We start from the raw sequence: 24,958 nt of genomic DNA, 5'->3' as shown, positions 1-24,958 counted from the left end.
CGCGGACGCGGGCCACGGCGGCCTCGCGCCGCCGCCGCCGCCGCGCCGCTTCTAGCTCCCGACGCCGCCGTGCGTGAGCTTCCTCTTCGGCGCGCTCGAGGCGACGCAGTTCGACGTCGACGCCGCGCCGCCGCGCTGCGTCCGCCGCTTCGAGCTCCCGTGCAATTCGCACGCCACCCCCGCCCCGGCATCCCCGCCCCGGCAATTCGCACACTCCACCCCCTTGAAATTCGCAGCTAAAATGAGCTTACGTCGGGCCGGTCGTCGAAGTAGTCGCCGAGGAGCTCGTAGTCGCGCGCGTACAGTCGCGTGATCGCGCGGAGGAGCTCGGGCTCGAGGTCGCGCCACGTGAAGTCGTGGGCCTTGGGCCGCGCGTTCATCGTCCGGGCCTCGATGCCCGTCTTGCAGTCCTCGGCCTTGAGGCGCTGGATCTCCGCCGTCAGGTTCGTCGTCCTGAGGATTTCGTCGCAGACGCGCGCGCCCGTTTCGTCGAAGACGTAGACGTGCTGGGGGATCAAATGGCAGTCCTGGAGCGGGTCCCAGTCGATCGTCGCCGCGTCCAGCGGCCGCTTCTTCATCTCCTTGAGCTTCTCCGGGCTGTCGACGAAGGCCGCGGGCCGGAACGTCGACCGCGTCCCGTTCCCCGCAGCCGCCCGACGAGCTGCGCCGTGTAGGCGTTGAGGCTCCTGGCGCTGAAGGCGACCTTGCGATAGAAGGCCTCGCTGAGCCAGCGCGACACGGGGTCGCGGACGAAGCAGACCGTCCGCCGGCCCGCGTAGGGGCTCGCCGCGGCGCCGTAGCGGAAGTAGCGTGGGGGCACGTGATGCCACGAGCACGAGCTGTTGCCGAGCAGCAGGGGCACGGGGATGACGCGCTTCGCTTTCTTATTGGTAAAGTAGGGGAAATAAAACGTCGCCGTCGTGCCTACGATGCACGGCGTAAACATTCGCGACGGCCGCCGCACGCTGGTAGGCGCCGCCGGTCTTGGGGATGTGAATGACTGTCGGCGATGGCGCTTTGGGCACGCAGCCCTTGATCGCCTTGCCGAGGCTCGCGGGCAGCAGCGACGCCGCGAGGAGCAGGAGACGCATGTCTCTTCGGCGCTCACGCGTCGACGATCAGCATCGATGCAAATTAGTCGTCACCATCGCGAGTGCATCATCGGACGTTGACCAATGCATCTTTAGCCTGGGCTGGCGCGCTTGGAGCGCGACAACCGGCGTCGCAGCGCGGAGGCATGGCCGCGGTGCTCGAATGCGCCGCCGACGGGTCGTTCGACCTCGAGAACGTCGCGGACGTCGACCTCGACCGGGCGCCGTCGCCCGCGAAGCCCGCGCCGCCGTCGCCGGCGCCGCCGGCGACGACGAGCGCGTCGTCGAGCGCCGCGGCCCACACCTACGATAAGGGCTACAAGCGCTGGGAGGAGTTCGACGCCGACGGCGCGGCGCTCGAGGCCGAGGAGGCGCCGGCGCCGGCGCCGACGAAGCGGGAGCACCTCGACGGCAAGCCCTCGGCCGCGCCGAAGGAGGCGTCCTCCGTCGACTTCTCCCTGCCGCTCTTCGAGAAGCTGCCCGACGAGCAGCGGCCCTACGTGGCGAAGATGCTCGACCTCGCCGAGGCCGACGTCGCGTCGCTGCCCGCGGACCAGCGCGAGCAGATCGAGGGCCTGCGGAAGATGTACGCCATCCAGGTCGCGGAGAAGGCCGCGGGCAAGGAGCCCGGCCGCGTCGACGCGCCGGAGCAGAGGGCCGAGGACATCGACTTCTCCCTGTCGCTCTTCGACAAGCTGCCCCCGGACCAGAAGGAGTACGTCACCCAGGTGCTCGTGCTCCCCGAGTCGATGATCGGCAGCCTCCCCGCGGAGTCACAGGACACGATCCGGTCCTTCCGCGACATGTACACGGAACAAAAGGCGCTGAAGAAGGCGGGCCCCGCGGCCGCGGCCGAGGCCGCCGCGAAGAAGCGCTGCGCGAAGAAGACGCCCGAGGAGGAGGCGAAGGAGCGCGAGAAGCAGCGGATGAAGCCCCTACTCCAGATGCACGAGGAGATGGAGAAGATGAAGAGCTGGCCGTCGTTCCGCGAGTCCACGGCGGCCTGGGAGAAGCTCGAGACCGCGCGCCTCGGCGCGCTCGCGGAGTCGAACCGCGAGCGCGACCGGCGGCGCGAGAGCAACGTCGCGGACGCGATGAAACACGTGAAAACCGCCGGCGACGCGTCGACGACGAAAGCGGCGAACAAGGTCAAGGGCGCCCAGAAGAAGCAGGCGTCGAGGGCCAAGGCCAAGGCCAAGGAGGACAAGAAGGCGCAGCTCGCCAAACTCCGGAAAATGGCCGCGGGCGGCCTCGCGCTCTAACTTTGTTAGTGGGCCATGGGGCGGTCGGAGAGGGCCTCCTCGTACTCGCCTACGTCGATGTTGCGGCCGGAGACGGTGCACGCGACCTTCTTCCCCGCGACGTCGCCGAGCTTGCCCGCGAGCGCGGCCGCGACGGCCGCCGCGCCCGACACCTCGGCGACGACCCCCGCGCGGAACAACGCGCGCGTCGCCTCGCGCATCTCCGCGTCCGTGACCGTCACGACGTCGTCGCAGAACGCGCGGACGTGGTTGTACGTCGCTTTCCCAGCGAAGGGCGGCGCGAGGCCGTGGGCGATGGTCTCCGTCTTGCCGCCGTCGGGGCACCAGGCGTGCCTTCCCGTCCTCACGGAAATGGCCATGGACTGGGCGCCCTCGGGCTCGACGCCGACGACGCGCGCCTTGGACCCGGAGAGCTTGTACGCGGCCGCGACGCCCGCGAGGAGGCCGCCGCCGCCGCAGCACACGGCGACGACGTCGACGTCCGGCTGGTCCTCGAGCATCTCGAGGCCGCAGGAGGCGTGGCCGCGGATGAGGTCGACGTCGTCGAAGGGATGGACGAGGATGCGCTTCTCCGTCGCGACGCACGCGGCGACGGCGTCCAGCAGTTCGGCGCCGGGCACCTTGGCCACGGACGCGCCCAGGTCCTCCATGAGCCGCTTGCGGTCGTCGGGCGCCGTGTCGGGCATGAAGACCTTGGCGTCGATGCCCGCCTTGCCCGCGAGGTAGCTCACGGCCTTGCCCGCGTTGCCCGCGGAGAGCGTGACGACGCCCGCGGACCTGAGCCGCGCGACGTCCGACACGTGGAGCTTGTAGCGCATGCCGCGGATCTTGAACGAGCCCGTGGTCTGGAGCGACTCGAGCTTGAGCGTTAATTTCGTGTCGCCGACGGGCCAGTCGTTGAGCTGCGGCGTGCGCAGGACGTCGTCGTAGCTCTTCAGGGCGTCCCGGGCCGCGAGGAGCTCGTCCTTCGTGGCGAGCTCCGTCGGGCTGCCCCACAACGCGGCGTCGTCCTCGGCCAAACCGATCGCCGCCATCATGGACTTGAGCATGTCGGCCATCAAGGATTAGAGCTCGAGCATAGGCGAGGGCTGCCTCTCGAAGATTGAATATTCAACGAAGCATGGTGCCGTAGGGATAAACTGGCCCGCAATCACGATGGCATCGCGCTTGCTCTGGGCTGCCGTCGCCGTGTCCCGGGCCAACGAGGTGGACAAGGAGCGCCTGGGCCAGCGCCTCCACGGCGACACCATCTTCGACACGCAGTCCTTCCTCGACGAGGAGTCGCGCGTCGTCGAGTTCAAGCGGCGCTGGGGCAGCTGGCCGCCGCCGGCGCTCGTCGAGCGCGAGCTGCCGAGCTACACGGCGGCCATGGCGCGGCGCGAGGCCGAGGCCATGAAACTCGAGGATTCCCAGGAGCGCTGGGACGCCTGGATGTTCATCGCGCAGGCGCGGCTCATGCGCAATTTCACCGTCCCCCAGTGGGAGGTCGTCGACGCGCCCGCGCACGTCCACGCGGCCGTGCTGGACAGGGTGCGCGCCTCCATGGCCGAGCGCGCGCCGCGCAAGGAGAAGTCCTTCAGCGGCGCGGCGCACTCGGGCGTGTCCGGTCCCAACGAGCCCGACTTCCTCGAGCAGGAGCGGCTGAACTACTGGGTCCTGGACCAGCTCAAGCCCCTCCACGAGGCCTGGGCGGGCGTCGAGCTCGAGCCGACGTCGGTCTACGGCGTGCGCCTCTACCGCGACGGCGCGACGCTCGCGGACCACCTCGACATCCCGGAGACGCACGTCATCTCGAGCGTCTTCCACGTCGACTCGCGACTCGACGAGCCCTTCCTGCTCGAGATCGAGGACGCGACGGGCACCTACGCGGGCGTGGACCTGAAGCCGGGGACCATGATGTTCTACGAGAGCGCCAAGTGCTTCCACCGGCGGAGCCGGCCCATGCGGGGCGACTACTACGGGTCCCTGTTCTTGCACTACCGGCCCAAGGAGTGGCCCTTCTCGCGCTACGAGATCCGCCTGGCCGTGCCGCCCCACTGGGGCGACGGCCTGGGCGGGCGGACCCGGGCCGTGGCCGTCGACGCGGCGGGGGACGCCGCGCCCGCGGCGGACGACGCGTCACCGTTCAAAGTGTCGTTCGCGCTCGGTTCCGCGGCGCCGGCGGACCTCCGCGTGCCCCTGCTCTGGGTCGCCCACGACGGCGCGGAGCACCTCATCAACACGCTCGACGCCGCGAACCGCGCCGTCGACGTGACGACCTTCCCCGGCCACCGCTTCGCCGTCAGGCCGACGGACGGCTCGGACCCGACGCTCCTCACCATGTCGCCCGCGATCCCCGCCTACTCGTTCTTCAACGACTAATTTTTACGCGCCGAAGAACCCCGCGATGTCCGCCTCGCTCCTGCCCTCCGCGCGCATCTTCTGCTCGATGGCGCCGCGCGGCAGGTGCATCTTCTGCATCATCGCGTCTGCGGGGGCGTTCGTCGGGGCGGCTCCGCGTCCGCGCGCGCGCGGCAGCCTCTCGCGCGTTCGAGGACGCCGGATTCGCACACTTCTTGTTCTCGGGCTTCGCCGCGGCGCCGGTGGGCGCCGCGGCCGCCGCGGCCGGGGGCGCCGCCGATGATGTTGCGGCCGGCCGGGCGGCGCTGGGTCGCGCGGAGGCTTGCGGCGTCTCGCAGAGCGCGAAGGCCATGGCGAACTGCGCCGCCGTGATCGTCGTCATCGAGCCGATGGCAGCAGGCGTTCCTGTTACTCCGCAATGTTATCTCTGAAGGCAGCCCATGCTCTACAGTTTTTCTACGGCAACGATGGTTCACGTTGTCGGCATCACCGGCGCCGTCCGGCTGCCCGGGCCCCGGACGCATCCCCCGGCCGGCGCCGCGGCATGGTTCTTTCTCTTGGTATGTGCACTTACGCGCTCGATGAGTGGGGGAGGGCTCGGGCGAGGAGGGGGATCTGGGGTGGGGGGGGTCGTTCGCGGGCGGGCTCACAGACCCGGCCGCGGTCGCAATCGAGAGTCGAATCGGACGAGCTGGAGGGGGCGCCTAGTAGCGGTCGCCGCCGCCGCCGCGGTAGCCGCCGCCGCCGCCGCCGCCGCCGCCGCGGTAGCCGCCGCCGCCGCCGCCGCCGCGGTAGCCGCCGCCGCCGCCGCCCCCGCGGTAGCCGCCGCCGCCGCCGCCGCCGCCGCCGCCGCCGCGGTAGCCGCCGCCGCCGCCGCCGCGGTAGCCGCCGCGGTTGTTGCCGCGGTAGCCGCCGCCGCCGCCGCGGTAGCCGCCGCCGCCGCCGCCGCGGAACTCCTGCTGCTGGAGCTGGGGCAGGTTGTCGCACTCGGCGAAGGCGAACTTGTCGAAGTTCTGCTCCTCGACGAAGCGCAGGAGCGCCGCGGCCTTGTCCTGGGGCAGGTCGAAGACGGCCGTCGTCGCGTCCTTGCAGACGCGCACGGCGCCGACGCGGTCGCCGTCGCGGCGCAGCGCCTGCTGCTCGCCGGAGACGCCCTCGTCGCTCTGGGGCACGCGCTCGAGGAGCTTCGACACCGCGTAGACGACGTCCGACGTCTTCAGCGGCCGCGGCGCCTTCATGAGGAGCGTGAGCTTGCCCGACTCGCCCGTGACCAGCGACCGGGGCGACACGTCCGTCTTGCGCGAGATGGCCGCGAGGCACTTGGCGACGAGCCGCTTCGTCTGCTCGTCGACGTCCGCGGCGTCGACGCCGAGCTCGGCCGCGCAGAGCGCGGCCGCGCCCTCGTCGAAGTAGGGCAGCACCGTGTCCTCGACCTTGGCCAGCGCCATGGACGCGTCGGCCGCGGCCGCGCCGAGGACCTGCGCCGACGACGGCGGGCCCTGGCGCGCGAACGTGACGCCCGTCAGCCGCTCCAAGGATCGGACGTCGCGCTCCTCGCGCTCGTCGTACAACACCACGGCCGTGCCGTCGCGGCCCGCGCGGCCCGTGCGGCCGCTGCGGTGCACGTAGCCCTCGGCGTCGCGGGGCGTGCGGTACTGGACGACCAGATCCACGCCCTTGACGTCGATGCCGCGCGCGGCGACGTCCGTCGCCACCAGGACCGTGAAGGCGCCCCGGCGGAACTGGGCGAGCGTCGTCTCGCGCTGGGCCTGGCCGATGTCGCCGTGGAGCACCTGGGCCGCGAGGCGCTGGAACGCCGGCCCGCCCGCGAGCTCGTCGCACTCCTTTTTGGTGGAGGTGAAGACGATGACGCGGCCGCCGCCCTGCGCGGCCTCGTCGGTCGCCTGGCCCGAGTTCTTGGAGATCTCGACGGCGATGATGTCCTCGAGGAGCGACGCGCGCGCGTCGGGGCCCCGGGGCACGAGCACGGCCTTGTGCGTCACCGTCGTCGCGGCCTGCTGGCGCGCGTCGCCGACGACGTCGACGAGCTCCGGGTCCTCGAGGTACTTGGACGTGAGCTTCTTGACCCAGGACGGCGTCGTCGCCGAGAAGAGGAGCGTCTGGGGCCGGCGGAGCGGGGCCGCGGCGTCCGCGGGCGGCGGCGCGGCGCCGAGGAGGTCGTCGAGGTCGAAGCTGGTCTCCGACCGGTCGCGCGCGGACCGCGCCGCGCGGGAGCCGCCGCGGGCCTTGCCCGCGGGGCACTCGGAGAAGATGCGCTCGACGTCGTCGGCGAAGCCCATGGAGAGCATCTCGTCGGCCTCGTCGAGGACGACGTGGTACGCGTCGGACAGGTCCAAGTTGCCGCGGTCGATGTGGTCGATGACGCGGCCGACGGTGGCGACGAGCACGTCGACGCCGCGGCGCAGCGCGTTCTCCTGGGGGCCGTAGGACACGCCGCCGTGGAAGCAGGTCGTCGACAGCCCGTGCGTCTGCGCGAGGAGGTGCAACTCCGCCTCCACCTGCTTGGCCAGCTCGCGCGTCGGCGCGAGCACGAGGATGGCGGGCCCGCGGGCGCGCTTCTTCGGGTCGTAGTCGCCCTCGCGGGCGCGCTCCGCGAGGCGCTCGACGAGGGGCAGGCCGAAGGCCAGCGTCTTGCCCGTGCCCGTGCGGCTCTTGCCGAGGACGTCGCGGCCCGCGTGCGCCGCGTCGAAGGTGAGGTGCTGGATCTCCGTCATCGTGTCGATGCCCCGCTGGGCGAGCTTCGCCGCCTGCTTGGCGTGGACGCCCTCGCGGCCCGCGATGAGGCGCGGGTCCGCCGCGGGCGCCTCGTCCGCCTGTTCCTCCGCCGCGTCTTCCGCGGGCGAAGGCTCCCCGACGAGGCGCACCTTGGGCGGCTCGAAGCCCTCCTCGGCGGCGTAGTCCAGCCCACTCACCGTCTCCTCGGCGCCCTGGACCAGGGACCGCCGCGCCACGTCCCCGAAGGTCCGCGACAGCGTCGGCCGCGCCGGCCGCGCCGCGCCTCCGAGGACGCGTGTCCATCCCGCGGCGCGACGCAGCAGCATCATGACTATCAAGGTTGTGCGCATCTAGAAGCTTGAGGGGGGCGCGCGGTGCGAGTTCCGACTCTCCACGTCCACCGCAACTTGCTGCGGGCGATGGTGAGCGTGGGCTGAGCGCTTCCTTCGGCCGTCCCGACGTGTTTGCACTTCAAGAGCGTCACCGGGGGTCGTGCCCTGGTCCGGGCGGCCCCGTGCGCCCGAGGCAGTCCGGCGAGCCTCGAGAGCACCGGGCTTCGTTATTCTTCGCCCCGTCTACGCGCAGGCAGTCGCGCGCCGCGCCAAAGCGGCGCGGGCGCGCGCGCGTCTTTTATCGCGCGCGCCCAATTTTCGCGAACTCAGTCCGGGAACGCTAGGGCCGACGGACGTAGCCGCGAGACTCCTCCAAGCACGCGAAAGAGGCGAGTCTGGACGACGTGGTCGCCGGCGCCCGACGACGCCGCGCGTCGACCGAGCTTGGCCGGGGCTAAATCACTCACGCAGAGCCCGCCGCCGCCGCGAGTAGCTCGTCGTCGCGCGCGCCGCAGCACCTGCGCCTGCGCCGCCCCCCGGTCCGGTCAGGATGGCCGAGCCCGACGAGCTCTACACGCTGCGGAACCGGTTCTGGCTCGGCAACTTCAGCATGGCCATCGCCGAGGGGAACCAGCTGTCGCGCCTGAGCGACGTGCTCGCCGTCGAGCGCGACGAGTTCGTCTACCGGTCCTACATCGGGTTGGGCCAGTACGGCCTCGTCATCGGCGAGGTCAACGAGGAGAGCGCCATGCCGCTCCAGGCCGTCAAGCTCTTGGCGCAGTACCTCGAGGACCCGGCGTCGACCAAGGACATGGTCATCATGACCCTGGGCGAGTGGCTCGGCGACGCGGCGTCCAAGGACCACCCCACGGTGCAGCTCGTCGCGGCCCTCGTCTACGAGAAGGAGGATTTGATGAAGGAGGCCTTCACGGCCATCCGCCACGGCCAGACGATGGAGCAACTGGCGCTCTGGGCGCAGTTCTGCCTCAAGATCCACCGCCTGGACCTGGCCCAGGCCCACCTCAAGAAGCTGAGCGACGCCGACGAGGACGCGACGCTGACGCAGCTCGTGAGCGGCTGGGTGAACCTGGCGACGGGCGGCGAGAAGTACAAGGAGGCGGCCTACGCGTTCGAGGAATTGATCGACAAGTTCGAGGCCACGCTGAGCCTCCTCAACAGCCTCGCCGTGTGCAAGATGCACCTCCGCGAGTGGGACGAGGCGGAGAAGCTGTTGCTCCAGGCCCAGTCGAAGAACGTCAACGACGCCGACACGCTCATCAACATGGTCACGTGCTACGCGCACATGGGCAAGGACGAGCAGGTCCGCGTCGACGGCGTCCCCCTGTCTGGCGTCGCGGCGGGGAGAGAGGAACACGCGCGCGCGCGCGTCCGGACGTCGACGCGGAGCCGCGCGGCCTCGCAGGTCATCGAGCGGCTCCAGAAGCAGATGTACGGCCAGCACCCGAACCACCCCTACACGCTCAAGATGAAGAAGGCCGAGGCCGAGTTCGACGTCCTCGCGAAGAAGTACGCCGACGAGGCCGGCATCGACCCGGACGACCCGCACGGCAACGGCAACGACCCCCAGCGCAAGCCGAAGGCGTGAGGACCCGTCGCCGTCTAAAAGTGCCGCCACTCTAGGCCCCCGGGGGCAGCGCGTAGGGCTCCTTGAACCACACGGACAGCGCGTAGCGGTCCCGCTTCGCCGCGCGGACCTCGTGGGCCACGACGCGCGACAGGAAGACGACGAGCCGGTCCCGCGCCGGCGCGACGTCGCGGTGCGCGCCGCCGCGCACGTCCCAGAGCCGCAGCGCGCCGCCGTCGCGGCCGCAGTCCCAGCCGGCGTCGTTGACGTAGTAGACCGCGGTCAACACGCGCGCGTCGCCGCCTGGGCGGGAAACAGGGCGATTCGACGTCGCGCGCGCGTTCCAGAGAAAGCATCGACGCGTCGAGAGCGCTCCGAGGGATGATCGCTCGTCCAAAAATCAGCCGAACCGAGTGGAACACGACCGAGAGAGGAGCCTTTGACGTTGGGAATGTCGCAGCCCTGGGACTTGCCCTCGTTGTCGACGTGGCGCTCGAAGCGCGCGCCCGCCGCGTAGACGCTGAGCATGCCCAGCGGCTGGGCGATGGTCGCCTCGGCGACGACGGACGCCGCCCGGGCGCCCCGGATGTCGCGCGCGCGGCGCCGCGCGCGGCCGAGCTCCGCGTCCACCGGAGGCCGACCTGTGTGCAAATCAAATCTTCAACCCGACTTCAATGTGCGCGTACTCGAATGTTTTGACACGAGCACTTCCGCCGTGCTTCGAGAACTCGCTGAGAGCAATCGATTCGTCCGAAAATCAGCCGAATTCACTTCGATTTGACCGAGCTAGAGAATTCTGAAGTTTGGCCCCGACGTCCCAGCTCACTGGTTGATTTGCACACAGAGGCCGACCCTCCGCGGCGAAGAGCCGCGGCCCGAGCTGTTCACCGAACTGTCGAAGCGCGCAGACGAGGGCGGCGAGCGCGGGCCGATGTTCGTCGGCGCCGTCGAGCCAGTAGATGGCGTCGGAGCGCCGCGAGCCGTCGTAACCGCTCGCGGCGCCGACGCCGACCTCCGCGGGCGCGAAGCGGTGCGCCGCCGCCGCGGCCTCGGCGTGGGCGAACTCGGCCACGGCGCCGCCAAAGCAGCCGTCGACGACGGCGACGCCGTCGCGCGCGACCGCCGCCGCGACGCGCGCCGCGACCGCGTCCGCGTTGCGCGGATCGCACGCGGCGAGGCCCGCCGCGGTCGCGCCCGTCGCGCCGAGCGCGGCGAACTCGACGGCCGCGAGGCCCAGCATGCGCCGCAGGCTCCAGGGCCAGCCCCAGTCGAGCAGGCCGTTCCGCGCGAGCGCGACGGCGATTCCGAGGAGCGACCGCCGCGCCGCGGGGCCGCGGACGCGCTCCGCGAGGCCCGCGAGGGCGACCTTGAACATGACCTGGTAGAGGGGCCGCGCGCTCTCGTTGCGGCCGTCGAGCTCGCCGTACCAGGGCTCCCGGCGGACCTCGGCCGCGACCGCGGCCGCGAACGCGTCCGCGCGCGCGCCGCGCTCGACGCCCGCGAGGATCCGCGACGCGTACTGGTCGCGGCAGCCCAGCGCCGCCTCGGGCGGCTGCGTCGGGCGGTACCGCGGTCTCATCGGCTTCGGCGCCGGCGGCTTCGGCTCCGGCGCGGTAGCCTTCGGCGGCTCCGGCGCGGTAGCCTCCGGCTCCGGCGCGGGTGTTGGCGTCGGCGCGGGCGCTGCGCTCCTCTTCAGGCGCAGGACCGCCACGGCCGGCTCGCCCCAGTCGACGTCGCTGACGAGCGTCGTCGCCGCGAGGGCAGCCCCGCCGACCGTGAGCTCCACATCGTCGACGGTTACGTCGCAGCGCTTCTTCTTCAGCACCGGTCCGACGACGCCGCGCGCCACGGACCGCGAGCCCCAGTGCTCCGGCAGCTGCAGCGCCAGCGCGCAGGGCGGCTCCGCGAAGGCGAGCTGCACCGTGAGTTTTTGCATGGGGGCCACCATGCCCCTGAACACGCGGCTCCTTTGGGTGCAATCGACGTGTTGAAGCATGCGATGGGCCCGGGCTGCACTCATACTCTTGGCAGCATGCTGCAACCAAGCTCGCGGGCTGCGCACGCGACCGGCATTGGCGCTCCGCGGCGGCGGTAGCGGCGACGCGAGCGCTGGCAGCGCATCGGCGCTCCGCGGCGACACCAGCAACCACACCGGCAACACCACCACCGTCGACCTCCGACGGCTCTGGCGGCTGGCGCGCTGCGAGCGGTGGCGGCTCGGGACCGGTGTCGCGCTCAACACGGCGTCGACGGCGCTGTCGCTCGCCGTGCCCCGCGTGAGCGCGCGATTGATCGACGCCAGCGTCGCCGGCGACGGCGCCGCGGCGACCGCGGCGACGCGCCAACTCATGGCCGTCTTCGCGTCCGACGCGGTCCTCGTCGCGCTGCGGACCGATGTCATGGTGCGGTCCGGCGAGGCCATCGCCGCGAAGACGCGCAAAACGGCGCTCGCGAACTTGCTGCGCCAGGAGTTGGCCTGGTTCGACGTCTCCGAGGACTCGGGCGCGCTCGTCGGCAGGCTCGCGGCCGACACGGCGGTGGTGCGCGGCGCCGCGGACGTCGTCGTCGGCGCCGCGCGGAGCCTCGCCGTGGCGTTCGGGTCGGTGGTCATGCTCTTCCGCGTGTCGCGGCCGCTCGCGAGGCTCGCGGTCGCGGCGTTCCCGACGCTGTTCGCGGCGGCCGTGCACCGCGGCGGCGACCTGAAGCGGCGGCAGGCCCGCGTACAAGAAAAGTTGGGCACCGCGGCGGCCCTCGCGCTCACCTGCGTCCAGGACCTGCGGTCGTTCCGGGTTTTGGGCGCCGACGGTCGTCGCCGGCGTCCGCGACGACTTTCGAGAGCTTTTTGACCGGGAAACGATGATCAATCGTCACGGACGCACTTGGTAGGCTGTCGCATGCCCGAGCACGACGCGGCCGTCGACGGCGCGCGCGCCGAGGCCGCGGCCCTGGGGCGATGCTACGCGATCTTCGCCGCGTGGACGGGCCTGGCCTTCCACGCGTGCTTCGTCGGCGTCATGGCGCGCGGCGCCGCGCTCGTCGAGCTCGGCGACCTCTCCGCCGGCGACCTCTCGAGCTTTTTGATGTACGCCGTGGGCCTGGGCTTCGCCGTCGCGGGCGGCATGGCGTCCTACGCGGAGCTCGCGCGGTGCGCGGGCGCCGTCGAGCGCGTCCTCGAGATCTCCGATCGATCGCCCGCGATGCGCGGCGGCAACGCGCGCGCGCCGAGCGCCGCGGGCGCGACCGTGTCCTTCCGCGACGTCGACTTCGCCTACCCGGCGCGGAGGGACGCGCCATTGCTCGCGGCGTGGTCCGCGGACGTCGCGGCCGGCGAGCGCGTCGCGCTCGTCGCTCCGAGCGGCCGCGGCAAGACGACGGTCTTCCGGCGTCCCTTTTTTTTTCACGTCGAGTAACGGCGCCTCCATAGGTCTTCCGCCTGTTGTCGCGGCTCTACGACGTCGACAAGGGCGAGGTGGCGGTCGGCGGCGTCGGCGTCGCCGCGTACGCGCTCGACGAGCTCCGCGGGAGCGTGGTCGGCGTCTTGCAGCAGGAACCGTTTGTGTTCAGCGGCTCGTTGCTGGAAAACGTCGCCTGCGGCGGCGATTGCGACGCGGCGCGGGCCGAGGCGGCGCTCCGAAGCGCGGGCCTCGGCGGCCTCCTCGAGAAGGTCGGCGGCGTCGGCGCGCCCGTCGGCGAGAGCGGCGTCGCGCTCTCCGGCGGCGAGCGCCAGCGCCTCGCGCTCGCGCGCGCGCTCCTGAGGCCGACGCCCGTGCTGCTCGTCGACGAGTTCACCTCGGGCCTCGACGAGGCCACGGAGCGCGAGGTCATCCGAAACCTGCTGCCCCACCTCGAGAATCGCACGGTCATCGCCATCGCCCACGACCCCAGGGTCCACGCGCTCCTGGGCGTCACGCGCGTCATCGCCTTATGATCCTTGTTCGGGGCGGCCCTAGGTCAGGTCGATGGGAGCGGCGGCGTCCTTGCCGGCCGCGGGCTCGTCCGAGCGCGCCGGCGGCGCCGCGGCGGCGGCAGGCGCGGGCTCGTCCGAGCGCGGCGGCGGCGGCGCGGGGGCGGGAGGCGCGGGCTCGTCCTTCGCCGGCGCCGGCTCGTCGAAGCGGGCGAGCCGGGCCTCGCGGACGGCGTCGACGTCGACGGGCGGGGCCGCGGGCGCCGCGGCGTCCGGCGCCGCGGGCTCGGAGAGGAACGCGGCGACGGACGCGCGGAACTGCTCCTTCGCCTTCTTCGACGAGCACGAGCTGTGGCGCGCGCCGTCGACGATGGAGTACGTCGGCGCCGCCCCCGATTCCGCGAGGACCGCCTTCAGCGCGGCGGCGCCCGTCGGCGCGCCGGCGCCGCGCCAGCCGGACCGGTCGAGGAACTCGTCCTTGGACCCCGAGTGGAAGAGGAGCTTCGCGCCGGCGTGGACGCGCGTCAGCGCCGAGACGCGCTCCGGCGCCTTGGCGCTGTCGCCGTAGAGCGGGTAGCTCACGAGGATGGCCTTGTCGGCCCAGGCGGCGCCGCGCTTCGCGAGGAGGCCCGCGACGACGCGGCAGCCGAACGACGTGCCGACGAGCACGACGGGGCCGTGCTCCGAGGCCTTGATCGCCGCGGCCTCGAGTTTCGTGATGTTGTTCGGCATGCTGTTGGGCCAGGTCTTGAATTCGGTGAAGGTGACGACCGTGCCCATCGTCTCGAGCACCTCGACGACGTCGCGCGACGGCTTCACGTAGAGGAAGGTTGTCGGGCCGGTTTTCAGGCGCTTGGGTGGGGCGGCGGCGATGGTGCCGCGCGCGTCGGCGACGGCGTCGGCGGCACGCTTCGCGCAGGGCTTGAGAAACTTGTCCATTCTGCACCAAGTGATGGTCGGGGAGGCACCTCCGCCGCTGGATGAGAAGTGACTCGGATGGATATTTCAAAAAATTAGCTCTCCATTGCCCCTCGTCCGTCGAGAGAGCTTCACTTTGTGTGCAACGTTTAAAGTTGAAGCGACACGCAGCTCTCGCGGGCTGCCCAAGCCGTACTAGGCGGCTATTGGAAATCCGAGTACTTCCCAGAGGGCTCGAGGCTTGTTTCATTGTCGATCCCAAAAGTTCCGCTGGAAGAGGAGCGCGCTCGCGAAGAGGAGCTTGCGCCGCCGCGCGTCGCGCACGTCTCCGAAGTCGACCAGGACGCGGCTCTTCTTCGCAAGATGCTCGCAGCAGGTCACGGGGAGGCGCGCGACCTTGCCGCCGGCGCCCCCCAGGGCGTCGTGCGCGGAGACGGTCGAGCGCTCCAGGCAGTGGCACCAGGCCATGCGCCAGAGACCTTTCGGACCGAGAGCGAACGCGTCGCTGCCGTCCGCGCTCACCGCGGACACCGCGCCCTCGCATCTCATCCACAGGCGCGGGTCGTCGCGCACGATGCCCAGCGCGCCGTCGCCGTCGGCGACCTCGGCGACCGCGGGCTCCGCGAGGCACGCGGTCACGATCGCCGCGCACGCGCACACCGAGAGCCACGTAAACGTCGGCCATGGGCTGCCGCACCAATGCCAAGGCTTGCTCATCTCCAGGAGCACGGGGCCCGCCGCGTCGCCGCGGGCCCTCAGCTCGTAAGCGTGGCACGGGGTGCAGCACAGTCGCCAGTTCTCCTCCGACGTCTCGCGCAGGAACAAAAACGGCTCGCGCGGCGCCGCCTCCGGCGCGACGTAAAACGCGTCCACCTCACTGCCCTTGGCTCTTTCCGCCTGCGTCACCACGACGCGCGCGTGGCCGCGGAAGATGTCATCGGCGTCCGCGCGAAGATCGTCATGGAGCTCCCGAACCTCTTCCCCTTCGAGCCCCTCGTCGCCGACGCCATCGTCGCGCCGTCCCACTACGCGGCGACGCACGCCTCCGTGGCCGCCGCCGTCGCGCGCGCGCCGAACAGGCCCGCCGTCCGAGCCCAAAAGGGAGATGTCATCGGCGTCCGCGCCCGGCTCGACGGCCGGCATCGGCTGCGCGTCGACGACCGCCGCGTTCGTCATTCTAGTTCGCGGCCTGCTGCGGCGGCAACGACGACGGGCTGCCGGGAGAATGCTAATGCTCGCTCGGGAAGGCTTGGCCAATCTCATGAGGGATCCCTAGGTCATCTTTGGCCGCAATCATTTGTGTGCACCGCCGGTCGGCAGCCTCGCATCCCGCTGGCGCTGCCCCAACTGCGGTTCGAGCGGCTTATTCGTTGCCGAAACCGATGAGCGGCACGGTCCTGCGAGAGACGGCGGCCCAGGGCGACGCGACTTATTTGCGGGAGCTCATCCTCGGCGGCGGCAACCCGTGTTCCAGCGACGAGAACGGCCTCTGCCCGCTGCACTTCGCCACATGGAACGGCCACGTCGAGTGCGTCGAGCTCCTCGTCGTCAACGATCTGGGCGTCGCGAGCGCGCCGAGCGAGGAGGACTTAAAGAAGCTGCGCGCGAAGGAGGACTACGAGGCGCGCATGGGCACGGGAAGCGCGCTCGCCGGCGGCGCGGGCCGGATCACCAAGGTCTCCGAGGACGGCAGGGAGCGCGCCAAGGCCGCGCGGAAGCTCGACGAGGCGCGGCTCGCCGCGGAGCAGGGGTCCACGGTCATCGGCGGGTCGCGCTACACGGGCAAGTCGCGGAACTGGCGCGAGGAGGAAGAGGACGCGCGGCGGAAGCAGGAGGAGGCGGAGGCGGAGAAGGAGAAGAAGAAGCCCATGGTGTCGTGCATCAACCTCACGACGAAGGCGGGCTGGACGGCGCTCCACATCGCGGCCATGGGCGCCTTCAACGGCGTCGAGACGGCGACGATCCTGCTCCTCGCGGGCTGCGATCCCACGCTGAGAGACGAGAACGGCCACACGGCCTACGACGTCGCCATCAACTCGCGCAACGTCGCCTGCGCCGCGCTCCTGCGGAAGCGGCGGCCCCAGTTCGCGGCGCGGAAGCGCGCCATGAAGGCCTTCCAGGCCCAGTTCGCCGTCGTCGAGCAGCCGTTCCGCGCGCCGCCGCCCTACTTCGACACGCTGGACGGCGAGTACGAGCCCACGCCCGAGGAGCTCGCGTCGGACGACGACGACGACTCCTTCGACCCGGACGCGTCGCGAAGCGACGACTCGACGGACGCCGACGCCATCGAGCAGCCCAGATCCCTGAAGGCGCTCAAGGCGCGGAAGGCGTCCGCGCCGCCGCCGCCGCCCGACGGCGACCCGGAGCCCGCGAAGCCGCCGAAGCCCCTCGGCGGCGAGCCCGACGCCAAGTCCTTCGTCGCCGAGGAGGCGGCCTTCGACGCGGCGCACAAGATCCGCATGGCGCCGCCGCCGCGGGAGCTGACGATCCCCGAGCACCTCATCCTCGTCTACGCGAAGCGCAACTTCAGGGGCGCCCGGGGCGCGCACGTCATCCACAACCTCCAGTTCGCCACGGAGGAGGCGGAGAAGAACCTCGCGCGGCGCCAGGCCCTCGCGGACAAGCAGGAGGAGGTCAAGCCCACGCACGTCAAGGAGAAGGAGGCGCGGAACCGGCTCTCGTCGAACTCGAACCGGCGCACGGTCGTCGAGGGCGTCGGCCAGATCACGGCCCTCGCCGGCGGCGGCGTCGACGACGCCCGGGCCGCCGCGAAGCAGAAGCTCGCCGCGAAGGCTACAGCGACGTAAGCCGGGGCGCCTAGTTCGGGTAGCTCGCGAGGTACGCCGTGACGACGTCGTGGGCCTTGACGGCCGTCGACGCGGCGAGCAGCTTCGGGAACTGGTCCATGTAGGTCGCCGGCACGTAGTCGAACTGGCCCAACAAGATCATGTCGACGACCATGAGCAGGTGGAGGTCGGCCATGGTCAGCGTGTTCTGCAGGAACGCCGAGTCCGTCTTCGAGTACGTCTTCTCGAGGAACGTCATCGCGCGCAGCATCCAGCCCGCGGCGTACTCCTCGCGCAGCGCCTTCTTCTTCTCGTTGTCCGGGTCCTGGGGGCACTTGCCCAGCACCTCCATGAACGACGTCGCGACCATGTCGACCTCGAGCGCCGCGAGCGCGTCGTCGGGGTAGAGGCCCGCGACCTTGGCCGCGTAGCGGCAGATGGCCTCGGACTGGCAGATTTGGGCGCCGTCGGCGAGCGTGAGCACGGGCACGGACCCGAGCGGGAACTTGCCCTCGGCCTTCATGCTCTGTTGTGTGGCGTAATCTTTCAAGCGATCGTCCTCCCAGCCGTCCTTGCCAAAGGCCTTGAAGAGGCAGATCCGGCAGGCGACGGCGCGGCCGCCCGTGTCAAAGTACGTGAACTTGGGCTTCGACATGGTGATGAAAGCGGAGAGCTCGGCGAGGTCGTCGGTGACGATGAGCTCGTTCTAGCGCCACAGAAGCCGTTCAAGAACGTTGTTTACCTCCTAACCTTGAACATCAAGGACTTTGCGATGGCATGATCTGATGCCATGAGGGCAGCCGCATTACTAGTCGCCGCCGCGGCCGCCTGCGACCCGTCGCTGCCGGACAGCATCGCCTGCCGCTGGGCCGGCGCCGTCGCGCGCGCGCCGACGAACGCGACCTGCGGCGGCGGCCTCTGCCGCGTCGCCGTCGTCTACTACCGGCCGCCGGCGCTGTCGTCCGGCGACGTGGGCCTCGAGCAGGCGGTCAAGCTCTGGGCCGCCGGGACGCGGCGCGAGCTCTCGCTCCTCAACGTCCACGACCTCGAGGGCGCGACGCCCGCGTTCTTCGGCGAGCTCTGCGAGTTCCTGCGGCCGCGCTTCGACCACGTCGTCGTCAAGAGCAACTGGGACTACGTCGTCGACACGTTCTTCCGCGACCACCTCTGGGCGCGGGACGGGTCCGCCTGCGCGCTGACGCGGAGCCTGCAGGTCGCGGGCTCCTACCCGCCGCCGGGGACCGCGCCGCGCTTCTACGACGTTCTCTACTACGAGGCGCCCTGGTACCTCGGCGCCTTCCTGAGCCGCGGGCGCCACCGGCGGCCAATCCACGCCTTCGGCGTCGACGCCGACGCCGTCGCGGACCTCTGCGCCGCGGCGCGCGCGAACACGGCGGCGGAGGAGCGCTACGACTTCCTGTTCGTGGGCGCCTTCGCGGACCACGCGGGCTTCGAGCCGGGCAGGAACATAGTCACCCCGACTTCAATGCGAGAGTATTCGACCGCTTCGACGCAATGTCTCGTGCTCTCCGTCGAGAACTCGACGAGAGCAAAGGACTCGTCCAAAAATCAGCCGTATCGACTTCGATGTCACCGGTCGTTTCCCACGCAGGCTTCAAGCGGCCCGAGGCGCTGGCGGCCAAGCCGGGCCGGCGCCTGGCCATCGGCAAGATCCGCGGCGACGACGGCGCCGTGTCCGACGCCGCGCGAAGCGTCGTCGACGCGTTGACGACGTCGGGCGCGGAGGTCGAGGACGCCGTGCCCTGGGCCGAGCTCTTCGACTTCTTCGCGCGCGCGGACGCGGTCTTCGTGCCCGACGACTGGCGCGGCGGCGGCGAGCGGGCCGTGCTCGAGGCGCGCGCCTGCGGCGTCCGCGTCGAGGTCGCGGCCGACAACCCGAAGCTCGCGAGCCTCGTCTCGTCGCCGACAGGGCAGGAAAAGAGAGCGAAATTCCCAACTTCTAAGGCTCATATCTCGGCCGGTTTCCACTCGTTTTGGCTGATCTTTGGACGAGCGATCATCTCTCGGAACGGTCTCGAAGCGTTGATGCTTTTTTCGGAACGCGCGCGCGGAACACTCACGTTGAAGCGACGTTGAATCACTCTTTTGCTGCCCAGGTCGCCGATCTACACGCCGCTCTACTACGCGGGGCAGCTCGAGCTCGGGCTGCTCGCCGTCGAGGCGGCGCTCGCGTCGCCCGACGACGGCCGGCCGGAGACCTGCGGCGTCGGGGCCGTCGCGGGGCGGCGCGGCGGGTGCGCCGCCGACGACCGCGGCCTCCGCGCGCGGCTCTCGGAGCGGGACCTGTCGCGCGCCGCGCCCCGGAGCGAGCTGTAAAGGAGCTTAGCCCATCTCGACGGTGGGCGTCGGCGCCGCGGGCGCCGCGGGCGGCGCGGGCGGCGCGGGCTGCGCGGGCTGCGCGGGCTGCGCGGGCTGCGCGGGCTGCGCGGGCTGCGCCGCCGCCGGCTGCGCCGCGGCCTGAGCCATGCCCGGCGGCAGGGGCTCGGGCGCGGGCGGCGGCGGCGGCGCGGTGCCCGGCGGCGGCGCGTAGGCGCCGTAGGTCGCGCGGGCCGCCTCCTCGCCGTACCAGCCGACGTAGTTCCAAAAGTCCTGGTAGTAGGCGTCCGGCGCGAGCGCCGCGGCCGGCGCGGCGGCGCCGTAGCCGTAGGGGTCCGCGGCGTAGGGGTCCGCGGTCTGCGCGTACGGGTCGACCATGGCCGAGCCCATGCCCGGGTTCCGCGTCTCGTGCTGGCCCACGAGCGCCGCGATCTCGTACTGGGCCCGCGTCCGCGCGTCGGGCACCCGCCGATCATGATGTAGCGCATCGGCGGGTCCGTGCCCGGCTGCGCCTCGTTGGGAATTTGGATCCGCGCGCCCGTCGCCTGCTGCAGGCGCGAGATCGTCTCGCCGCCCTTGCCGATGATGAGGCCCACGCAGCCCTCGGGCACGGCGTAGGGCGTCGCGGGCCCGAAGACGGGGTCGTCGGCGAGGCCGCCCGCGTGGCGCTCGAGCTCGTTCGCGAGCAGCTGCTCGATCTCCGCGCGCGCCTCGTTGACCGCGTACTGCGTGTCCGCGGCGATGGTGATGGTCCGCGCGTTGGGGTTGTGCTCGTCGGCCTGGGCCGGGATCTTCACGTGCGCGCCGGACCGCTCCTGGATGCCCTTAATGGTGGAGCCCTGGCGGCCGATGATGAGGCCGACCTTGTCGTTCGCGACGACCAAGTCGACGGCGACGGCCGCGTTCGCCGGGTTCGACGCGCTCGAATTCTGGCGCGTGCGCAGCATGTCGTCGAGGTCGCGCTTCGCGCGGTCGATGCCCTCGGGCGTGCCCGTCATCGCGATGCGCCGCGTCTCGACGGCCCGGGCGTCGTTCGGGTCCTTGGGCTCGGGGTCCGAAGCGATCTGCACGCGGACGCCGCACTCGTACTGGAGCCGCTTGATGGTCTCGCCGCCCTTGCCAATAACTAAGCCGACCATGCCGTTGGGCACGCGCGCCTCGTACGTCGTCTCGCCCGCGCGCGGCGCGGCCGCGACGACCTGTGTAGCAAAATCAACCAGTGAGCTGGGACGTCGGGGCCAAACTTGAGAATTCTCTAGCTCGGTCAAATCGAAGTCGATTCGGCTGATTTTTGGACGGATCGATTACTCTCGTCGAGTTCTCGAAGCACAGCGGAAGTGTTTGTGTCAAAACATTCGGATACGCGCATATTGAAGTCGGGTTGAAGATTTGATTTGCACACAGGCGACGACCTGCCACGACGGCGCGTCCGTGGAGAAGTCCGCGCCGCCGTTCGTCAACGCCAATTGGCCGTCGCCGGCCTGGAGCACGCTCAGCTGCTTCTGCTTGAGGCGGTGGCGGCTCTGGGGGTCGTGCAACAGGCTCGACACCTCCTTTTCCGCTTTCGCGACGGCGTCGTAGGGGCCCTCGATGGACACGTGGAGCGGCAGCTCGTCGTCCTCGTGGGGCTCGTTGCGGAAGCTGCGGGCCGTGCCCTCGCGGTTCGAGCCCTGGCCGCGGATGATGATCTTGCACTGGTGCCGCTCCTGCATGTCGCGGAGCGTCGCGCCGCGCGGGCCGAGCAACAGACCCATGAAGTTGACGCCCGGCTGGTCCGTGGGCACGAAGACCTTCTTCGCCTCCCGGGGCACCTCGTGGACGGACATGGCGATGTGGACCATGAGCATGTGCTCCTCCATGCAGGGGTCCCAGCTGAACTCGAACTTGGGCGTCGTCCGCGGCGGCGCGTCCGGTTCCGGCGGCCGCTGCGAAGCCGCGGAGGAGAAGCCGCCGCCGTAGCTCGAGCTCCGCTGGGCGGGGGCGGCGTTCTTCGCGCGCAGGGCCTTGACGGCCTCCATGGCCATCTGCGCTGCGGCGCTCAGCCGCGTCGGCGGCTGAGACGGCGCGGCGCTCGAGAAGTTGCCCGCGGGCGGCGCGCCGCGGCGCCGGGCGGCGGCGCGTCGCTGAAGCCGCCCCGCCGCTGGCGCTTCGGCTCCGGCGCCGCCGACGGGCCGTCGCTGAAGTTGCTCTTGCGCTGGAGCCGCGCCGCGATCTCCTTGGCGCGCTGGAGCGCGTCGTTGCTCGACATCGTCGTCGGCGGTGCGCGCGCGCGGTTGCGGTCGGCGCGGCACGACTTGCGCGCGCTTCTTCCGCGGGAGTTTGCGGATCGAGGCGGCGGCGCGCGTCGCGGTCGCGGCGGTCGCGGTCGACGCCTGTGGCGATGCGCGTCGAGCTCGGTCTAGACGCGTCTGCGATCGCGCGAGATGGGTTGTGGCAAGACGGCCCGCGCCGCGGCGCTCGTCGCGCTGCTCGCGAGCGGCGGCGCCTTGCGCATCCGCGACCCCTTGAGCATCCGCCCGGTTCAGCCCGAGGAGCACCTGCGCTTCGCGCGCTTCCGCGCCGCCGCCTTCTCCGGCACGTCCAAGGCCGGCGCGGCGCGCGTCATGGCCGTGCACAAGCTGGTGGAGGAGCGCGTCGCCAAGGGCAGCACGATGATCGTCGCCCTGGCGCCCGTCGACGACGCCGGCGCGGACGAGGACGAGGAGGAGGTCGGCTGGCACCCCGGGCTCGAGTCGACCGCGCCGCTCCAGGCGTTGACCGGCGCGCTCGCGTCCATGTTCGGCGACGACGACGCGACGACGGCGGACCAGCGGCTCGACGACGCCTGCCGCATCGTCGGCGTTTGTGATTTGAGTGTGCACGAGTTCGACCTGCCGACGCACACGCTGTCGCCGGACTACGGGTTGTACCTGACGGCGCTCGCGGTGCACCCGGCGTACCGGCGTGCGGGCATCGCCACGGAGCTTCTGACTTATGCCGACGACCTCGCGCGGTCGCGCAGCCTCGGCCAGCTCGTGCTCCACGTCGAGACGGACAACGACGACGCCGTCGCGTTCTACGAGGCGCAAAAGTTCCGCGCGACGCGGCCGGACGACCAGATGCGCCAGTTCGCGCGCGCGCTCAACCTCAACCCGGAGATCCACGCGCTCTACACGCGGCCGTCGACGCCCGGGTAATGTGCGTGATGCTTAGATTCCGGCGCCGCGAGACCCGTCGGCGAGGTCGCGGTTTTGGGCCATCAGTAGCGCGGCTGCGCGGTCCGCGGCGCCGAGCGTGTACCAGGGCTTCTGCCAGAGCTTTTTCGTGGGCGACCGCGTGGGCGCCGCCGTCGGCGTCATGCGGAAGCCGCGGTGGAGGATCATTTCCGGCCGAAAGAGCACCTCGGGCCAGCCGGCGTACATGGGCTTCCTCGCGGCCGCCGACACCGTGCTCGCGTACGCCGGGTCGTGGAGCTCGTAGAGCCGGTCGAAGGGGCATCGGAGCGAGTAGAAGTAGCCCCGGAGGACGCGCTCGCCGGCCCGGAGTCGCAGGGGCTCGCCGCGCTCGTCGAAGCACGACGCCGTGACGCGGTCCGCGTCGAGCGTAAGCCACGGGTCCGGCGCGAGCTTCGCCACGTAGTACTCCATGTTCGGGTCGCCGTGATTTTCAAACATCACGTTGGCGCCGCCGACGAGCGGGGCGAGCCCCCGCGTCTCGCTCGCGGGCTTCGCCGGCGTCGCGGCGATCGCGATCGCGGGCGCGGCGGGCGCGGGCGACCACAAAAATTGCGTCGGCGGCGAGGCCTCAAGTTCGGAGACGACGACGTCCTCGTCGCCGACGCGGATCGGCCGCTCCGGGTCCTCGCACCGCGCGCCGACATCGGTCGCGCCGCGCGCCGCGGGAGCCGCGGCAGGTGCAGGACTCGGCGCCGCCTCCGCCGCCGCGGGAGCGGGCAGCGCCGCGGGAGCCGCGGCGGGCGCCGGACGAGGGGCTATCTCTGTCAGCGCGGGACCTGGCGGCGGTTCGAGAGCCGCCGTGGGCGCGGGAGCCGCCGGCGCCGCCGCCGCGGGAGCCGCCGCCGCGGGAGCTTCGACCTCCGCGCGGGAAAAGTACCGGAGCGTCCGCGGCGCGGGGAGCGGCGCGAGCTTGAGCTTCGTGAGCTCGAGCAAATCCGCCGTCGCCTTCTCGGAGGCTTTCAAGGCGGCGTCGCGCTCCGTCTTCAAATTGTCGACGAGCGCGCGCCACGACCGGTCCGTCGCGAGCGACCCGCTCTGCCACTCGACCCAGTTGTCTTGCGCCTTCGCCTCGACCTCGGCCTGGGACCGCTTCAGGGACGCAAAGGCGGCGTCCGCCGCGTCGGCGCGAGCGTCCGCCGCGTCGGCGCGGCGCGTCGCGGCGTCCGCCGCGGCGGCGCGACCGTCCGCCGCGTCGGCGCGGTGCGTCGCGTCTCGCTCTCTTTGGCGGCTCGCCGCAGCCCTATGCGTTAAAGCCGCATAGTCCGCCTGGAGCTTCGCGTAGCGCGCCTCGAGCTCCTGGTGCGCAGCTTGGTGGTTGACGGCGACGGCGCGCTCCGCGTTCACGAGCTGCGACGTGTCCGCGTAGAGCTTCGAGTAGTTGCGGCTCCAGTAGTCTCGCGCCGCCGCCGCCGCGCCGCCCGCGGCGTCGGCCGCGTCGGCCCGGTCGAGCACGTCGCCTCGCGACGCCACCGCCGCGCTGCTCGCGGCGTCGGCCGCGTTGGCGCGGTCGAGCATGTCGTCTCGCGACGCCAACGCCGCGCTGCCCGCGGCGTCGGCCGCGTTGGCCCGGTCGGAGGCGTCAGCCTTCACGCGAAGCAATTCCCCCAAGGCGGTCCCGATGGCTGCGTCGGCCGTCTCCTGCGCGAAGTCGCGCTCGCTCCGCATCGCCGCAAAGGCGGCCGCGGCCGCGAACGACGAGTCGTCCGCCGGCGGCGACGGCGCGCTCCCGGGTCCCGGCGCGGGGACCAGCTCGACGTCTGCCGTCGGCGGGGGGCTCGTCGCGGGCGGCGGGGACGGCGCTCGCGTGAGGTTGGCGACCGCGGCCAAGTGGCTTCGGACCGAAAGCATGCCACGCGCGCTTGGAAAGTGACCGCAATGCGTTTTGGCTGAGTGTTTACATCGTTCCCAACCTCTGGGTATATCCGCCACCGTCCACTCAACCTCGTCACACACGTCGCAGCGAACTGTTCGCCCGTCGACGGCGACGAGCTGGCGGCGCTCGACGCCGTCCGCATCTCGAAACACATTCTGTAGCAGACCAGCCCCTTGCGAGCAGATGAGCCCGTCGAGCTGCGCCTGCAGGGCCTCTCGCAAACAGTCGTCCGCAGCCGGCGACAGAGCGGCGGGGCCCAGCGCAACGTCATCCTTTGGCAAAGGCAGTGCGATGCGAGCGACTTCGGCCATGTGCTTCTGGACCACACTACGGTAGTGAGCACTTGGGTGTTGGCCGCAATGCGTTTTGACGGAGATCCCGAAAGCAGTCCAATTGCTCCTTCCACCCGTCACCGTCCACTGGAAACCGTCGCAAAAGCCGCAGCGGACAGTTCGCCCGTCGACGGCCACGAGCTGGCGGCGCTCGGCGCCGTCCGCGGTTCGAAAGACATTCTGCACCTCGCCAACTCCCTCAATTGGAAAGCAAAGGAGTCCATCAAGACGCTCCTGCAAAGGTTCC

General features: G+C 71.2%; 9 protein-coding genes across 9 annotated transcripts; 4 read left to right on the top strand and 5 right to left on the bottom strand.

The window, feature by feature from the left end:
* Positions 1 to 1,237: 1,237 nt before the first annotated feature.
* AURANDRAFT_65372 (hypothetical protein) lies at positions 1,238 to 2,353 on the top strand (the record flags this gene model as incomplete). Its single annotated transcript, XM_009040328.1, has 1 exon — positions 1,238 to 2,353. The coding sequence occupies one exon, from the start codon at positions 1,238 to 1,240 to the stop codon at positions 2,351 to 2,353; it is 1,116 nt and encodes a 371-aa protein (XP_009038576.1).
* A 50-nt stretch (positions 2,354 to 2,403) lies between these two features.
* Positions 2,404 to 3,228, bottom strand: AURANDRAFT_4283 (hypothetical protein; the record flags this gene model as incomplete). Its single annotated transcript, XM_009040164.1, has 1 exon — positions 2,404 to 3,228. A coding segment is annotated over one exon (825 nt), but the record flags the coding sequence as incomplete, so codon positions are not given.
* A 2,973-nt stretch (positions 3,229 to 6,201) lies between these two features.
* Positions 6,202 to 7,755, bottom strand: AURANDRAFT_28650 (hypothetical protein; the record flags this gene model as incomplete). The annotated part of the gene is made up of 3 exons (XM_009040217.1): positions 6,202 to 6,585; positions 6,625 to 6,886; positions 6,956 to 7,755. Coding segments are annotated over 3 exons (1,446 nt in total), but the record flags the coding sequence as incomplete, so codon positions are not given.
* A 556-nt stretch (positions 7,756 to 8,311) lies between these two features.
* On the top strand, positions 8,312 to 9,367 carry AURANDRAFT_28840 (hypothetical protein; the record flags this gene model as incomplete). The annotated part of the gene is made up of 2 exons (XM_009040329.1): positions 8,312 to 9,082; positions 9,194 to 9,367. The coding sequence occupies 2 exons, from the start codon at positions 8,312 to 8,314 to the stop codon at positions 9,365 to 9,367; spliced, it is 945 nt and encodes a 314-aa protein (XP_009038577.1).
* A 736-nt stretch (positions 9,368 to 10,103) lies between these two features.
* Positions 10,104 to 11,282, bottom strand: AURANDRAFT_65369 (hypothetical protein; the record flags this gene model as incomplete). Its single annotated transcript, XM_009040216.1, has 1 exon — positions 10,104 to 11,282. The coding sequence occupies one exon, from the start codon at positions 11,280 to 11,282 to the stop codon at positions 10,104 to 10,106; it is 1,179 nt and encodes a 392-aa protein (XP_009038464.1).
* A 958-nt stretch (positions 11,283 to 12,240) lies between these two features.
* On the top strand, positions 12,241 to 13,274 carry AURANDRAFT_65368 (hypothetical protein; the record flags this gene model as incomplete). The annotated part of the gene is made up of 2 exons (XM_009040330.1): positions 12,241 to 12,720; positions 12,771 to 13,274. The coding sequence occupies 2 exons, from the start codon at positions 12,241 to 12,243 to the stop codon at positions 13,272 to 13,274; spliced, it is 984 nt and encodes a 327-aa protein (XP_009038578.1).
* A 1,140-nt stretch (positions 13,275 to 14,414) lies between these two features.
* Positions 14,415 to 14,885, bottom strand: AURANDRAFT_65367 (hypothetical protein; the record flags this gene model as incomplete). The annotated part of the gene is made up of 1 exon (XM_009040215.1): positions 14,415 to 14,885. One exon carries the CDS (start codon positions 14,883 to 14,885, stop codon positions 14,415 to 14,417), a length of 471 nt encoding a protein of 156 aa, XP_009038463.1.
* A 665-nt stretch (positions 14,886 to 15,550) lies between these two features.
* Positions 15,551 to 16,975, top strand: AURANDRAFT_65366 (hypothetical protein; the record flags this gene model as incomplete). Its single annotated transcript, XM_009040331.1, has 1 exon — positions 15,551 to 16,975. One exon carries the CDS (start codon positions 15,551 to 15,553, stop codon positions 16,973 to 16,975), a length of 1,425 nt encoding a protein of 474 aa, XP_009038579.1.
* A 3,119-nt stretch (positions 16,976 to 20,094) lies between these two features.
* On the bottom strand, positions 20,095 to 20,415 carry AURANDRAFT_16756 (hypothetical protein; the record flags this gene model as incomplete). The annotated part of the gene is made up of 1 exon (XM_009040214.1): positions 20,095 to 20,415. A coding segment is annotated over one exon (321 nt), but the record flags the coding sequence as incomplete, so codon positions are not given.
* Between the last annotated feature and the right edge of the window lie 4,543 nt (positions 20,416 to 24,958).

Source organism: Aureococcus anophagefferens, assembly GCF_000186865.1.
Source record: "Aureococcus anophagefferens unplaced genomic scaffold AURANscaffold_14, whole genome shotgun sequence".
Taxonomy (NCBI): Eukaryota; class Pelagophyceae; order Pelagomonadales; family Pelagomonadaceae; genus Aureococcus; species Aureococcus anophagefferens.
This window is presented reverse-complemented; position numbering and strand designations above follow the sequence as displayed.